This window comes from Bombina bombina, chromosome 2, assembly GCF_027579735.1.
Source record: "Bombina bombina isolate aBomBom1 chromosome 2, aBomBom1.pri, whole genome shotgun sequence".
NCBI lineage: Eukaryota > Metazoa > Chordata > Amphibia > Anura > Bombinatoridae > Bombina > Bombina bombina.
Window position 1 is genome coordinate 531,908,743 of NC_069500.1, and position 18,099 is coordinate 531,926,841.

The 18,099-nt window shown below is 40.2% G+C and overlaps 1 protein-coding gene across 2 annotated transcripts in view; it reads right to left on the reverse strand.

Moving 5' to 3' along the window:
* The window catches only part of IPO4 (importin 4), a 722,238-nt gene extending 704,432 nt beyond the window's left edge, over positions 1–17,806 (reverse strand). For both annotated transcript variants that reach the window (XM_053702364.1, XM_053702363.1), the window contains exons 1-2: positions 17,634–17,806; positions 8,852–8,938 (exon numbers count right to left, since the gene is read on the reverse strand). In XM_053702364.1, the coding sequence (XP_053558339.1) occupies positions 8,852–8,938; positions 17,634–17,699 (153 nt within the window). In that variant the 5' untranslated portion in view covers positions 17,700–17,806. The remainder of the gene's footprint in view (positions 1–8,851; positions 8,939–17,633) is intronic.
* Between the last annotated feature and the right edge of the window lie 293 nt (positions 17,807–18,099).

The window sequence follows — 18,099 nt, forward strand, 5'->3', positions numbered from 1 at the left end:
TGGTGAACTAACTCCAGTTTAATAGGTTAATCCTTCATATTTGATCAACTTTTCAGCTGTACTTTATTGGAATGAGAAAAATAATGATTACATTTATAATAATTGAAATAGTTTTATTTAACTAAAACAATGACATTTTTTAATGCTTGCCCTTCCCTCCTCACACTTAGGTCATTGTACAGATTTATTTCACTCCAAACAATCTTCAGTGAGCTTCTTAAAACTTAGTATGGCTTGATTCTGTGTACATACAGTAGATTTGCAGGGGATCAATGGCATTAAAGGGACAGTAAAGTCAAAAATAAACTTTTAGGATTCAGAAAGAACATGCAATTTTTAACAATTTTCCATGTAACTTCTCTTATCTAATTTGCTTTGTTCCATTGTTGAAAAGACTGCATTGGTAGGCTCAGAAGCAATGCACTACTGTGAGCTAGCTGCTTGTCACTGTCTCACCCAAAGTATTCAGCTAGGCCCCAGTAGAGAGCTGCTCTCCTTCAACAAAGGATTCCAAGAGAATGAAGCAAATCTTATAATAGAAGTAAAGCTGAAACCTGAAAATTGTATGCTCTATCTGAAACCCAAAAGGTATCTTTCATAATTATGTCCCATTAACGTCTAATTGGTTTTGTAGTTCTTAAATTCACAGTTTGAGAACTACAAAACCAATAAAATGAAATGTGATATCTTTAAGATAGAAAAAATGTCCAAAACAATCTGACAGAAACCTTTGGGAGAGCATGACATTGTGAATGGATTAATGGAATTTTTTTCACCAAAAAACAAAATATTTCAGCCATGAATATACAGCATCTTGCTATATAATTAAAAACTAATCTATATTTTAGGATGAATAATCTTCGGATTATAATGTATCATAAATAGAAACTATCTTTAGGTAGATTTTTGCTCAAAAAGCAATTTATTTTAAAAAATCCTATTTAGATCAAAAATATACAATTGAAATAAAAAATTTCACACATCTAAATATATATAAAAAAAACTATCAAATATCATAAAATGCATACAATATGAAAAACATATACCTATTAGTGACGTGACCAAATGGTAGCTTACTTCCAATTATCCAATCCTGCAATGTGGATATCTGAATGGGGGATTCTGCCAGGTCAGAATCTTGGTGACATTTTCCATATCAGTTTTACTGTGTGTGCCCTTGTGAAGACTTATATCCACAAGTGAATTTACAAATAAGTCAGAAAGAACTGATAAAAAGAATGCACTTAATAGCACCTCTGTTTCCCAAAATAAAATTCACCTATTCCCATGGAACAGAGATGAGCCAAAAATAAAACATAACTTTTATTAAAACAATAAAATAAAGAAAAAAATAGGTTAAGCACACAAGAATGTACAAATTATAAAAAAAAAACATTTATAGGCATCTAAATAGTCAAATTTGTCAGGGCCTATTAGTATAGGTAGCCGGACGTTATATGAAAACAGACTCACAGCAAGAGGGTTTATAAGCTGCAATTGATTTATGTGAGTTACTTCAATGTACTAATCAGAGCAGCAATGGTATTATATACCGGAATTTAGTTTACAAACTGGCTTCACATCTTACATTAACTTATGTGAATCAGTGTATTAAAGGGACAGTTTACTCCAGAATATATATTAATACACTTTTAACCTTTGTGATTACCTTGTATCTAAGTCTCTGCAAACTGCACCTTATTTCAGTTCTTTTGAAAGACTTGCATTTTAGCCAATAAGTGCCTCTCATAAGTAACTTCACGGGCATGAGCACAATGTTATATATATGGCACACATGAACTAACACCCTTTAGATGTGAGAAACTGTCAAATGCATTCAGATAAGAGGCGGACTTCACAGGCTTAGAAATTAGCATATGAGCATACCTAGGTTTAGCTTTCTACTAAGAATACCAAATGAACAAAGCAAATGTAATGATAAAAATAAATTGGAAAGTTGTTTAAAATTGTAAGCCCTATCTGAATCATGAATCCTGGGCTTGGGGCACTGCAGAAATAGAGTTGCAGATTTACTGATGCAGAGAAGACCACTCTGCGGCCCATCGCTGCAGGGGGGCGGGAGCGGGTTGGACCACTACATTACAGGAAATATGTCCGGAGAGCGGTAGGGAGGGTGAAGGAGGGAGGGGGAAGAGGCTCCTATAATGGAGGGAGAATATCGATATGGGAGGGGGGATTTTGATCTTATGTAATCACCCTAGACATTTACAAAACAAGGAAGGGGACAGCACTCTCAGATGGCCAGATGCGGTAACTAACTCTTCCATTTTTGCTTTTAATCTTAGCTGAGAGCTTGTGAGTGCTGGACTTTCTCTGTGTGCTTTATTAATTTGTTTTGTAATTTTCCCTATAGGCCTTGCACCCAGACCTGTCTGGGTTAACTGACTGTGACTCTGGGGACAGTGCAGCTTCCTGAGAGTGCTATTGTGCACCCAGGGCTGTGCATGTTGCAGGGTCATGGGATGTGTACCCAGTCCGGCCTGAGAGTGCTGTCCCCTTCCGTGTTTTGTGTCTAGGGTGATTACATAAGCATTTTTTGGAAGAGACCTTTACGTGGTACCTGGGCTTGTCCCATATGGCCAAATTCGGTAACTAACTTCCATTTTTGCTTTTAATCTTAGCTGAGAGCTTATAAGTGAGTGCTGGACTTTCTCTGCGTGCTGTATTAATTTGTTTTGTAATTTTCCCTATGGGTTTTGCACCCACACCTGTATGGGGTTAACTGCATGCGACTCTGGGGACAGTGCAGCTTCCTGAGAGTGCTATTGTGCACCCAGGGCTGTGCATGTTGCAGGGTCATTGGATGTGTACCCAGTCCGGCCTGAGAGCGCTGTCCCCTTCCGTGTTCTGTGTGTATATATATATATATATATATATATATATATATATATATATATATATATATATATATATATATATATATATATATACACATATACATACATATATATACATATATATATACACATATACATACATATATATATACATATATATATATATATATATATATATATATATATATACACATATATATATATATATATATATATATATATATACACATATATATATATATATATATATATATATATATATATACACACACACACACACACACAGAGAAGCACACTCACAGGAACGAACAACTGTCTCAATACTATTGTTAGCCTGTTCTATGGCGATTTACCACATTGGTGCAGCTTCTTTTAGTCCAGTAATGCTTTTCACAGAAAAGAACTTTCCTGTAGTATATCAGTCTGATCCCGCCTATTATGGTCAGTCCAGCGCCAAAATACCAGGCAATTCCTTTCTGAACAAGGAAGACAGCAACCCCAGACGATCGTTTCGGCTTTCATTGGGCCTCGTCAGTGAGGTGTAGCCATATTCCTCTAAGCACACTGAGCAAGGAGTCCACCTCTGCTTTCCCCTTTTTCCCATAGGGAGAAGCACACTCACAGGAACGAACAACTGGCTCAATAATATTGTTAGCCTGTTCTATGGTGATTTACCACCTGGGTGCAGCTTCTTTTAGCCCAGTACTGCTTTTCACAGAGAAGAACTTTCCTTTAGTACAGTGCTTGACAAATCCGTTTAAAAATTAGTAGCCAGTAAGAATATTTAGGAGCCAGCCAGATGGATTTGTATATAGATACCGGTATATGGAAAATAACCCAAAAACTTAGGCTCCTGGGTTTGTCGAGCCCTGATGTAGTATATCAGTTTGATCCCGCCTATTATGGTCAGTCCAGTGCCGAAATATCAGGCAATTCCTTTCTGAACAAGGAACACAGCAACCCCAGACGATCGTTTCGGCCTTCATTGGGCCTCGTCAGTGAGGTGTAGCCATATTCCTCTAAGCACACGGAGCAAGGAGTCCACGTCTGGTTTCCCCTTTTTCCCATAGGGAGACTAAATACACACAGAGAGAAGCACACTTCACAGGAACGAACAACTGGCTCAATACTATTATTAGCCTGTTCTATGGCGATTTACCACCAGACGTGGACTCCTTGCTCAGTGTGCTTAGAGGAATATGGCTACACCTCACTGACGAGGCCCAATGAAGGCCGAAACGATTGTCTGGGGTTGCTGTGTTCCTTGTTCAGAGAGGAATTGCCTGGTATTTTGGCGCTGGACTGACCGTAATAGGCGGGATCAGACTGATATACTACAGGAAAGTTATACTCTGTGAAAAGCATTGCTGGGCTAAAAGAAGTTGCACCCAGATGGTGAGTGCATTTCTCTCTGTGTGTATGTATATGTATATATATATATATATATATATATATATATATATATATATATATATATATATATATATATATATATATATATATATATATTTATTTATTTATATATTTTTTTATTTTATTTTTTTATTTTATTTTTTGATAGGTAAATTAAAAAAGGCTATATTTCTGTGTAAATGTAGTGATGGCAAAAATGCTAAAAATTATCTGGTCAAACTCCACTCTAAACTTTGGGCAAACCGGTTGCGTTTAATTGTCCCAAACCTGCTACACCCTGACCAGGTGGGGTTCACTTGGGGGAGAGAGGGCCCTGATAACACCAGGCGCATCCTAAACATCTTCTCGGAGGCGAATCGGAAAAGAGTTCCCATGCTGGCCCTGTCGCTCGATGCAGAGAAAGCGTTTGACAGGGTCAGATGGGAGTACCTATGGGAGACCCTGCGGACCTTTGGCTTCCCAGGGGAAATATTATTAGCAATTCGAGCTCTATACAGCTCGCCGAGTGCGAAAGTTGCTGGATTGGGCTTTTGTTCCCAAAGCTTCCCAGTGACTAATGGCACAAGGCAGGGATGCCCTCTCTCGCCCATTGTCTTTGCCTTGGCTATTGAACCATTGGCACAGGCGATCAGATGCTCCCCTAGGATTCGGGGAGTTCCCTTGAGTTTACGGGAGAACGAGGAAGGAGGAGGAGGGGAAAAGATTGCTCTGTTTGCAGACGATATCACTCTTTTTCTCACCTACCCCCTGGGATCCCTGCCAGCCCTTTTTGAAATAATCACCTTATTTGGCTCTCTCAGCTTTTATAGACTAAATTTGACCAAAACGGAAGCACTGCCGATCCATATTCCTAACTTCGAATTGGAAATTTTACGTGACTCTTACCACTTTCAATGGGCCTCTGACACTATCACACACTTAGGTGTCCAATTGGGACCTAGTATAGATGTGGTACGTTCAAAGAACTATGAAAAACTTCTGACTGAGACCAGGACGCAACTTAACTCTTGGTCTTTCGGAGAGGTGTCTTGGCTGGGCCGTATAGCCTCTGTCAAGATGACTGTTCTCCCAAGGATCCTTTATTACTTCCGGTGCCTCCCGCTTAATCTCCCCAAAAATCTCTTAGACAAATTTGATGCCCTGATCACCAGATATATCTGGCAGGGGAAAAAAAGAGAATTGCCAGGAAAACTCTGCAAAGACCCTACCAATCTGGTGGAGTTTCACTTCCCAGCATTACTTCCTACTATGAAGCTGCTAGATTGTCCCACATATCCGGCTGGGGGACAGCTGAGCAGACACCAGGCTGGAAGAGAGTTGAACAACACTCTCTACCACTGGGAGTAAAACTGGAAGACCTGCCATGGATCCCAGACTATTTAACTGATGAGGTGGGTATTAAAAACCCCATAATCAAACAAGCCTTGGGGTGCTGGAAGACTATCAGACATTATGCCGACATATCGCCACACCCTTCCCCAATCCACTCGTTAACAAGCTTGCTGAGAGGTCTACCCGATTCGCTGATTTGATGTTATCATCAAAACACCCTACGGCTTGCTGAACCCGAGTTGAGGGAAGAGGTAAATAACCCCCCCTCGTGGTTCATATTTGAGAGAGTTCGGCTTCATAAATTTCTGTTGAGCTGGGGGTTCCCGGCGACGGACCCCAGAGCTCTAACAGCCTGGGAACAAAAATGGAAATCAGGTTCGTCCCTGGTGAGGTCCCTTTCTATTTATTATAGAATGATAATAAATGACGTGAACGTGAGCATGGTGTGGCAATTGAAGGCATGGGAGAGGGATTTGGGAATCCAAATCCCTGAGAAGACCTGGTCACGTACGTTTCTGCTTACGAAAAAAACGCTCCATTGTGCTAATTCATTAGAACTCTATATGAAAATTTGCCTAAGATGGCACTACATTCCTAAGAAGTTAGCACAGTTTTCCCCGACCCACACGTCTCTATGCTGGAGACAATGCGGCCAGGTGGGCTCAGACCTCCATATGTGGTGGTCCTGCCCGGTACTAGGAAAGCTATGGCAAGAGGTTTATGGGCTATGCAGGTCAGTTGGAATGTCCATTATGGAAGAACCAGGAGTAGCTCTCCTAAACATTTTCCCGAGACATACACCCAAGCCTTACCGCCAATTAGCCATCTTTATTTTCGCTGCCACCAAAATTACCATTGCCAGAAGATGGAGACAGCCAGATCCACCTACCCTGTCGGATGTTAAACAGACCTTGGGAACATATGCCCTGATGGAAAGAGGATTCTACCAACACCTAAACAAAATGGACCCTTACTGGAAAATTTGGGATCCTTGGATCCATAGGCAACCCCCTGGAGACCGCTAGATTTTACCTGGACTTTTAGGCCCTGCATTTAGATTTAATCTCTACTTAGAGGTCCTTCCAAGTTAGGGAAGACCCCCTTGTCCCACCATTTCTTCTTTCTCTCTCCTTTCCCCCTTGTCCCGGTCCCCTCCTTCCTACTTTTCTCCCCATGCCCCAGGAGTCTCACTAGTGGGCTTCTAGTCTGTCTATCATGCTTACCCTCTTAATCTGTGTACTTCTATTCCCCCTCCCTTTTCTTCTCAATGTTTCTGGCTCCACCTGCCTGTGCGCCCGAATGATGAGTGGTGGGGGACGACTGGTGATCCCGGGCGTAGCCCTGACCTGCCTGGGGGATAAGATACTCCCGTATAGATTATGGTTACCTACCTGAGCGTACTTGGGAGAGTGACAGCCTCTTGAGAGGTCCATAGGCCCAGATAGCAATAGATCAGAAGTTTACATTATTAACTGATGGCCGATTAGCTAATGCCCCTCCTGTCCAATGATTACCCATCTACCCTCCCATTCCCGTAGGAGCTGAAACATCTTGATAAACCTTTATTATTGACAGAGGGCTAGTACTTGAGACCCATAATTGACCTTTTCCATCTAGTGCAAAGACTAATCCCCCCCTATTAACCCTATTTAAGAAGTATAATTGCATTCGCCCAAATAACTACAATGAGCTATAATCTGATTTGAGAGATACTTTCTTTATTTTAAGATGATATTGTTTATCTTTTTAGATTAAAACCATATAGGTTTAGACTAATGCTCTAGGTTTTATCATAACTCTACAGTTTCTTGTTTATAAGCAGCGATGCCTTATTCCTCATTGAGATCTCTCTAAATGTACAGAGTTTTAACGGAACATGACTTTGCAAATGATGTTGGCCACTTGTGGCTGAGAAACGACCTATTGGGGTGCAGTTAACCCTCCGTGTTCTTTTGTAACTTTTGTGAGGTTATGGACAGGCCTCCTGTCACTCAGGAGTTATAAGCATTAACCAATTTGCCTCGCATTTCTGTATTGTACTATTGTTTTATCTCACTGGTTCATATATGATGCATGTTATTTGTTGAATTTTAAAATAAAAAAACAAATTAAAAAAAAAAAAAAATTATCTGGTCTTCTGGGGAAGTCTTAGTCAGAAATGCCAGAACCTTAAATGGTTGATAGGTCCAGAACAGCACCATTGTATACAGTGGATATAGAAAAGAATCACCCCCTTAAAAATAATCACATTTTGTTGCTTTGCAGCCTGAAATAAAGACAGACACAATTTCTGATTATCTAGTTGCAATTACTCAGTGCAACTTATAAAATCCAAGTGAAAGATATAACAACAACATGTGAGGCAACAATAAAGACAATTCAAAAACAGAATCAATGAGTTGGAAAAATGATCACCCCCTCCTAATATTACTTGTAAACTCAATCAGGTGTAGCCTATCCCCTTCTCAACGGCACACACAAATCCATTTGACCTTCAACTGTGATTAGCTGTGGGCATATTAATTAACTCAGCATGAAAAGAGCTTTCCTGGAGCATCTCAATCCCTGGTAGTGCAAATGAAGCAATCAATCAACTATGGGTGGCAAGGCATTTTCAAAAGATCTCCGGGATGTTGTGTACAGGCACAACTCAGGAGATGGATACAAGAAAATATCAAAGGATTTATCAATGCCTAGAAGCAAAGTGAAGTATATTATTAAGAAATGGAAGGTATTTGGTACAACACAGACCCTCTCTGAATCAGGATGTCGCTCCAAACTGCATGAAAGTTGCTTAAAATTGCATGCTCTATCTGAACGATTAAAGAAAAAATATAGGTTTCATATCCCTTTAAGTTAACTTGATCTAAAAGTCATCATATTATATATTCACTGCAATACTGGAAAGCCTATATCATAATTAAATCTAAATATGAGTACAGAGATATAATGCTAATAAAAACAGATCAACATGAGATACATTTAAGGTCCCCACCCTCCCTAAACATGTTTTGCCGCAAAGCATAAGCTTTCTGAATGACTCAAAATAACACCAACTTTTTATGCATCACTACACATGGGGCACTAGAAATAAAATAATAAAGGGAAAGCAGACTGTGACAGAAGGATTATAGGACCCTGCTCTCTACAGTGCTTATAGTCCAAGTGGTAGGTAGAGACAAATCATGAATTTTATGAACATATACATGCAGTGCTTCAAATGTGTATACGTACAGAGACATGCATACCTGGGAATCCTGAGCTCCTCTTAGCACGTCACATAGGGCTGGGATAATAAGAGGATCCTTAACTGCCTCTTTTAACTGCGCTGTGGCCTGCAGAAGAGATAAAGCATTTAATAAATGAGAGGATGAGAGTAAATTTTAAGCTAAATGCTTCAAGGGGAAAGACATACAGTGAAAGAGTTTAAAAGCTCCTTTATTTGATTCAATCGATCACCGTTTTTATCTGGTACAGCAGCCCATGGCTAAAAAAAATTTGGCGAAGAGGTGACGTTTTTTTACCTCTTGCGGTAAATCCGGCTCCCATGGGCGCCAAGTCTGATTTACCGCATGGCTATTGGCTAAGAAGTGCAAACGTCACCTCTTAGCCATGGGCTGCTGTACCAGGTAAAAACAGTGATCAATTGAATCAAATAAAGGAGCTTTCTACATGAAGTATCTTACACTTCATGAATGAAAGTCCCCTTTATTTGTTTCAATAGTAAATCCTAGCGTTTGTAAAACACTAGGATTTACTTTCACTTTAAGTATCTATGTGAATTGCCATGATTTCATTACCCACCTCAATATCCTAAAGAAAATGTACTCAGCCGCATGTTAGAATTTGTCGCCTATGGTAAACAGAGTTTAAAACAAAAGCCTTTGGTGGAAATCCAAAATAAAACATGAAAATATTACAATTAGACTATTTCTGAATTTTTTTTACTGACAAGCAGGAAATAAGACTGCACTCGTGAAATGTTTTACCCAGATCAGAAGATCAGAGACATTGGGGATATCACAATAAATATTCAATCATTTACAGTTTGTAATTACACAATCATATAAAATAGAAGTGAACATTATAAAGCATAATTTAATTTACTCTGCACAACTAATAAAAACAAGTTAATACCAGTACTTTTCATAATAGATAAATATACATAAAAATGGAAATTTTATCACATTTCTCTTCTTTTTTACTTTTTTATTTTGTTTGTCCGATCCATGTGGGCAGTATGGCGGTAGGCAAATGACAGGACAATGCCAGGACCCTAGTCAGATGTTGAGTCTTTGTCTAGATGTAGAAACAATTAAACAATCCATCTAGACAATGTCTGTTTATTTCTATGTGGAACAGGAGCACTGACTGATAACCTTATTCTAGGAGGCTAAAATCTTCTGTAAGTAGCTTTCAACTGGACATACCCTTTACCTAGCCCAGTATACCATGAGAGATTGGGGTCAACTGTCCTATAAATCCAGGTATAGAGAATCAGACTGCATGAAGATCTGATATGCTCTCCCAGCTGAATTATAGTTACTCTATTCCAGTGTGTTTCAACCAGTGTGCAACGGCACACTAGTGTGCCGTGAGAGATCCTCAGGTGTGCCACAGCAGACTGACAACAGTGTGACATATTTTTAAAATTTTGCTTGTTTTTTTATTCTGGGCCGTTTTTTTATTTTGAGTGAGATGATGACTGAGGGTAACTGCGCAGCGGCAGTTCGCCTCCCCGACCCGTGTGCACACTTGGAAAGAACCCCCACCCTCCACAACACGTGTCTAGTGCTGGCTCGAAACACAGCACCACGCAACACTTCAATCCCCCATGCATGCTGGCGCAGCTTTGCTCCTCCTCCTGAATAGTTCCAGCCAGGTCACGTCACTCACGTTTCTTCTCAGAACAAGGAACATGACCGGAGGACAGGAGACTCACTGGATAGGAAGAGGGAGGAGCCAGCCGGTGCTGTGTGGACTCGGAGTGTGTGCAGAACTAGCGTGGGGGAAGGAGCAGCACTGGCTGTTACAGTCTGGCAAGTGCCACGGAAAGAACGTCCGTGTGACGAAGTCAGAAGATAGAGAAGGTCTGAATCTGGGCAGTGGAGTTTCAGGAGTGTCAGTGTGCAATAAGGTAAAAAAAAATAAAAAATTACTGACCGTTACTGAAATTTACTGTACCAACATATCATGTTGTTTGTAATGTGTGTGTGCAGTGCAATTTGACTGCAGGTCAAATCATATCCTGAAAAAAACATAACCAAGCACCTCCATTATGATTCACTGTTTCAGGAGTGTAACGTTAAAAAAAAAAGTCCTCAAATTTACTGTTACCACCTTTATATCTTATTTCTTGGTAATTTGGGTGTGCAAGTTGACTGCTGGTCAAATATTACTAAAAAAGCATAACCAAGCTAGCACCTCCATACTTTTACATAATTTTACTAGAGTTCAGGAGGGAAACTTTTTTCAAAAGAAGGAAAAACAGAGGGTTTTTTTTTTTTACTAGAGTTGGAGGGAAACGTTTTTAAGATACCAAGAGAAGAAATAGGTCAATAGAATTAAGTAAATTAGTTTATGTATGTATTGTATCTGCTGTCTGAATTGTTTTGTTGTCATGTATGTGTGTGTATATGTATGTATATGTATGTATGTATGTATGTATGTATGTGTATATGTGTGCGTGAGTGTCTGCATGCTTGTGTGTGTGTGTGTATATATATATATATATATATATATGTTAAGGCTTTGCTCTCACCTTATGTACTAGCACCTTTGCTCAATAAACCTTTGTTGAACCAGCCGTGGGTGATTTTCCAGCCTCCTTTGTCCTCCTTTGGGGATTACCTATTTTTATATAGAGCCAGGAGCGGCATTCTGTTTTCTTTGCTAAATATCTATCTAACAATTTGCTTTAGAAACCTGGCGCTAAGCTAATGTTATATAATTCTGCACTATGTGCAGAATTATATAACATTATTTGCTAGGTTTACTGGCCCTTTAATATATGTTAAAAAAAAATCTTCTGTTTTATTAGTCTATGGCCTAAATTAGTAAACAAGTTGAAAGTAAAAAGTTAGCAGGTGCTGAGGAGTACAGGCTCCAAAGGATAAGGTGAAAGGAAAGGATAGAATAGAAGTAAGTAATGTTAATATAAACTGTTACCTGAATATTAGAAGACTCTTTTCAACAGTAAAAGCCTATGTTGACTATACGAAGAAGCCAGCTTGAAACCACAAACTTTTCCGGACTTGCTAGCAAGCCCACAGAGCAATCTAGAACTACCCACATTAACGAAGACGTATGAGCAAGACAAACTAATAGAAAGTATCTTAATGTTTAATAAGTTGTTCAAGTGAAGGACGTACATAGATTTAGACTAAGAGTAGATGATAGATAGAGAATAGAAGCTTAATGGAGTCAAGTGGAAGTAAGATTATAGAAAATGTAAAAGACCCAGTGCAGTTGTGGTGATAATATTCTTTACTGTACTTTGCAAAGTTTACTCGTATTTACAATGTTTGTTACTGTGACTTGTGCTGGAAATAAATAAAGTATTTAAAAAAAAAAAAAAAGTTAGCAGGTGAGCATAAGACTCAGGCTCACTAACTTAAGATATCACAATCCCACTAACAACCTCTCCCCATAGACTTATAAGGGACATGCTAAAAAAAAAGTATTTTCTATTTATCGCTCGCACGCTTACCCGAAACTGCGCTAAACCAACCTACGCTAAAGTCAAAAGGTGCATAATGAATACTTCAGATTCCTATGTTCTTCACTTAGAAGAAAACATTCTTCTAAGGGGGTCGGCTCCTAAGCTTACATTCCTGCTTTTAAAATAAAGATAGCAAGAAAACGAAGAAAAATTGATAATAGGAGTAAATTAGAAAGTTGCTTAAAATTGCATGTTATATCTGAATCATGAAAGAAAGAAATGTGAGTTTAGTGTCCCTTTAAGTCAGATAAGTTTATGCTGCCATTTCTTACACTTTCTGTATGCCTAACACAGTAGAACTCCAGGACCTTTTCAATGGGTGCACCATCCAGTTTATTTTACTGAGCACCCAGAAACAATTTTAGCCATAAATGAGCTTAAATATTAATATTTTTTCAATGCTTATTGCTCAAATTATCATGAAATACATTTTTGTTCAATTATTTAATTAATTTGTGCTTTAGACAGCAGAAAATTACACTGCTGGCACATTTTTCTGTGGAGAACACTGCTGCATTTAGCTTTTAAATGAGAAATAATGTAACTTTAACCCCTTAATGACCACAGCACTTTTCCATTTTCTGTCCGTTTGGGACCAAGGCTATTTTTACATTTTTGCTGTGTTTGTGTTTAGCTGTAATTTTCCTCTTGCTCATTTACTGTACCCACACATATTATATACCGTTTTTCTCGCCATTAAATGGACTTTCTAAAGATACCATTATTTTCATCATATCTTATAATTTACTATAAAAAATTATAAAATATGAGGAAAAATTTAAAAAAAAAACACACTTTTTCTAACTTTGACCCCCAAAATCTGTTACATATCTACAACCACCAAAAAACACCCATGCTAAATAGTTTCTAAATTTTGTCCTGAGGTTAGAAATACCCAATGTTTACATGTTCTTTGCTTTTTTTGCAAGTTATAGGGCCATAAATACAAGTAGCACTTTGCTATTTCCAAACCATTTTTTCAAAATTAGCGCTAGTTACGTTAGAACACTAATATCTTTCAGGAATCCCTGAATATCCCTTGACATGTATATATATTTTTTTTTAGTAGACATCCCAAAGTATTGATCTACGTCAATTTTGGTATATTTCATACCACCATTTCACCGCCAAATGCGATCAAATACAAAAAATCGTTCACTTTTTCACAAACTTTCAGTTTCTCACTGAAATTATTTACAAACAGCTTGTGCAATTATGGCATAAATGGTTGTAAATTCTTCTCTGGGATCCCCTTTGTTCAGAAATAGCAGACATATATGGCTTTGGCATTGCTTTTTGGTAAATAGAAGGCCGCTAAATGCCGCTGTGCACCACACGTGTATTATGCCCAGCAGTTAAGGGGTTAATTAGGGAGCTTTTAGGGAGCTTGTAGGGTTAATTTTAGCTTTAGTGTAGTGTAGTAGACAACCCCAAGTATTGATCTAGGCCCATTTTGGTATATTTCATGCCGCCATTTCACCGCCAAATGCGATCAAATTAAAAAAAACGTAAAATGTTTCACAATTTTAGGTTTCTCAATGAAATCATTTACAAACAGCTTGTGCAATTATGGCACAAATGGTTGTAAATGCTTCTCTGGGATCCCCATTGTTCAGAAATAGCAGACATATATGACTTTGGCGTTGCTTTCTGGTAATTAGAAGGCCGATAAATGCTGCTGCGCCTCACACGTGTATTATGGCTAGCAGTGAAGGGGTTAATTAGGGAGTTTGTAGGGAGCTTGCAGGGTTAATTTTAGCTTTAGTGTAGAGATCAGCCTCCCACCTGACACATCCCACCCCCTGATCCCTCCCAAACAGCTCCCTTCCCTCCCCCACCCCACAATTGTCCCCGCCATCTTAAGTACTGGCAGAAAGTCTGCCAGTACTAAAATAAAAGGGTTTTTAAAAATAATAAACTTTTTTTTTAGCATATTTACATATGCTACTGTCTAGGATCCCCCCCTTAGCCCCCAACCTCCCTGATCCCCCCCAAAACCGATCTCTAACCCTCCCCTCTGCCTTATTGGGGGCCATCTTGGGTACTGGCAGCTGTCTGCCAGTACCCAGTTTGCCAAAAAATATGGGGTTTTTTTACTTTTTGCCCGTTTTTCTGTAGTGTAGCTTCCCCCTCCCCACAGACCAACCCCCACCACCTAACTGATTTCTTTTTTTATCCGATTTGTTTATTTTTTTTTATACAATTTTTTCCTTTTTGCTACACTTTTTTTTCTGTGTGTAGCGGTTCCCACCCGCTCCCTCCCCGTGCACGCGCCCGCCCCCACCCCCACCCTCCCGTGCACGTGCGCGCGTCAGTGCGCGCGCCCTGGCATCCCCGCCCACGATCCCGCCCCCCTCCACACCACTAGGGCCATCGATGGCCGCCACCCGCCTCCCGGTCCGGCTCCCACCCACCAACGCTGTAAGCTACCGATCTCCGGTGCAGAGAGGGCCACAGAGTGGCTCTCTCTGCACCGGATGGCTTAAAATGGTTATTGCAGGATGCCTCCATATCGAGGCATCACTGCAATAACCGGAAAGCAGCTGGAAGCGAGCAGGATCGCTTCCAGCTGCTTTCCACACCGAGGACGTGCAGGGTACGTTCTCAGGCGTTAACTGCCTTTTTTTTTGAGGACGTACCCTGCACGTCCTTGGTCGTTAAGGGGTTAAAGGGATATGAAACCCAACATTTTTCTTTAATGATTCAGATAGAGCATGCAATTTTAAACAACTTTCTTATTTACTTATTTTATTAATTTTTATTTGTTCGTGTTTGTTTTTTGAAAAGCAGGGATGTATGCTTAGAAGCCAGCCCACTTCTAAAGCACAATATGGCAGCAGTTTTTCAAGAATGTTATCCATTTGCAAGACCACTAGATGACAGCACTATTTCCTGCCATGTAGTTCTCCGGATGCCTACCTAGGTATCTCTTCAACACAGAATATTATGGGAATGAAGCAAATTTGATAAGTAAATTGGAGACTTTTGTTTAAATTGTATGCTCTGTCTGAATCACAAATTAAAGGGATATGAAACCCAAAAATGTTAACTAAGTAAATTCAAGTTTCATAAGGCATCAAAAAGTTATATTTATTAGATCCCTGCACACAGATCTTAACACATTACATTTAAAATACCCTGAACATACAATAAATACAGATCATTGCACACATGAGAAGGAAACTAAGTGGAAAAAGTGCAAGAATATACAGTAAAAGATTTTTCATTAACTGCTGTTTTCTGTAACTAAGAGGAGAGATATCTTTTGGTAACTTTTATTGACATAGTTCCATTATATGTAAGATGAACAGTGCTTACTATTGATAAGTAATGTATAACACTTATTTGCTGATTTCTGTGCAATAACTGTATGTAATTTGCTTATGTCTCAATAAAAATAAATATAAAAAAAAAGCAAAGTGACACATACAATCAAAAGAAGGTATTGTTTAAATAAAAAGGCTCTAATTAGCAAACTCTCCGCCCTGTCCCCGGTCGATAACTCTCCTCCCTGTCCCCGGTCCATAACTCTCCGCCCTATCACCGGTCCATAACTCTCCGCCCTGTCCCCGGTCCATAACTCTCCGCCCTGTCCCCGGTCCATAACTCTCCGCCCTGTCCCCGGTCCATAACTCTCCGCCCTGTCCCCGGTCACAAACTCACCGCCCTGTCCCCGGTCCCAAACTCACCGTCCTGTCCCCGGTCCCAAACTCACCGTCCTGTCCCCGGTCCCAAACTCACCGTCCTGTCCCCGGTCCCAAACCCACCGTCCTGTCCCCGGTCCCAAACTCACCGTCCTGTCCCCGGTCCCAAACTCACCGTCCTGTCACTGGTCCCAGACTCTCCGTCCTGTCACTGGTCCCAGACTCTCCGTCCTGTCACTGGTCCCAGACTCTCCGTCCTGTCACTGGTCCCAGACTCTCCGTCCTGTCACTGGTCCCAGACTCTCCGTCCTGTCACTGGTGCCAAACTCTCCGTCCTGTCACTGGTGCCAAACTCTCCGTCCTGTCACTGGTGCCAAACTCTCCGTCCTGTCACTGGTGCCAAACTCTCCGTCCTGTCACTGGTGCCAAACTCTCCATCCTGTCACTGGTGCCAAACTCTCCATCCTGTCACTGGTGCCAAACTCTCCATCCTGTCACTGGTGCCAAACTCTCCATCCTGTCACTGGTACCAAACTCTCCATCCTGTCACTGGACCCTAACTTTCTATTCTATTACTGGTATTAAACTCAGCATCCTGTCACTGGTGCCAAACTCTCCATCCTGTCACTGGACCCTAACTTTCTATTCTGGTACTGGTATTAAACAGCATCCTGTCACTGGGTCCAAACTATTCATCATGTCACTGGTACAAAACTTTCCATGCTTTTACTAGTCCCAACCTCTGCATCCTGTTGTTGGTTGTACCTTAATTTTTCATCCTGTCACCCAACCCCCTCATTCTGTCACTATATCACAGAACCTCTTCCTGCAATTGCCCTGTAACCTTGCTCACTGTCATTTTCCCTAAATTAACATAGAACTGTTGCACTCCCTGTGCTGCAGTTCATCATAGCTACACATTATTTTACTGTAGACTGGATCATTCTGCCACTCTTTACTACTTCCCCTGCTTGTTAGTGTACCTTAAACCTAAGTCCTGTAAGTGTTTCTGACCCTGAATCATCAATATATCCTAGCACCTCATCATCATAATTCTAGCTCTACATCCCCCAAATGTGTAATCCTTTCTCTACCTGCCCTAAGACATTATGATGTTACTACCCAAACTCTTCCTTCTAACACTAAGTGCCTCAGCCCTAACTGTATTATGTCCCTCCCCATCTTCTGCAGTCTGTTACTGTTACATAACTCTCCAATTCTAAAGTATGAAAACTGCCACTAATTCCATATAAAACCATTTCATTCTTCCCTGTCAGCATCCTATCCACACCACAAATTATGCATCCTGTAATTTTTCTTTGTTTCTAAGCTCGTTATTGACTCCAAACAATTAAATCAGTTAATGTCTCTTTAATCTTTATTTTTACTGTCAACTAGCTTTCCATCCGGTTGCTGCAGCCGCCAGCCAGACTTCCCATCCGGTCATTCCGCCATGCCTCTCCATCCAGTCATTGCCTCCTAGCTCTGCTTTCTAATTCTGCATCATATCACTACACAATAGTTCCAGTCATTCATCTTGTCACTGCATCTCCACTATCCTAACTTTATATTCTTCTAGTATAAAACCTGATCCCACTGCCTAAATTATTTTGCATCCCTGCTGACTCCCACCCCATCATATCAAGATAGCCTTTCAGATTGTACCTGTTGTATAACTGCATTGTCCGGCTGCAACAAATTGATAAGTATACTTTCCAGTATTTGAGCCATAGCACAGCGAGAATCAGTTGTTCTGTCGGATACCGGTAGCAAATCACCCACTACTCAAAACAAAATCTGACAGCCTCCACACACAGTAGACTGACTCCACGTGGGTATCAGTGAGTTAGCCTTAGGCTGACGTTTCAGCGCCACCTTCTGGTTGGAAGACCCAATGAACCATACAACATTTGTAAAAAAGTAAAGTAAGTAAACGCACGCACTGGCAAAAACACTGGAATCAGAATACATATGTGACAGTGAGTGATACCTGGTTAGTTATAAGGGGTTTCGCCGGGTTTAGGGTAAAGTGAGACAATTTAATATGCAGCTTACAAGGGAAATCAGGAGGCAAACCTAAAAGTGCATTATTATTGGGTTTTTATTTTCAAAGATGTGTTCCTTGCTTGTT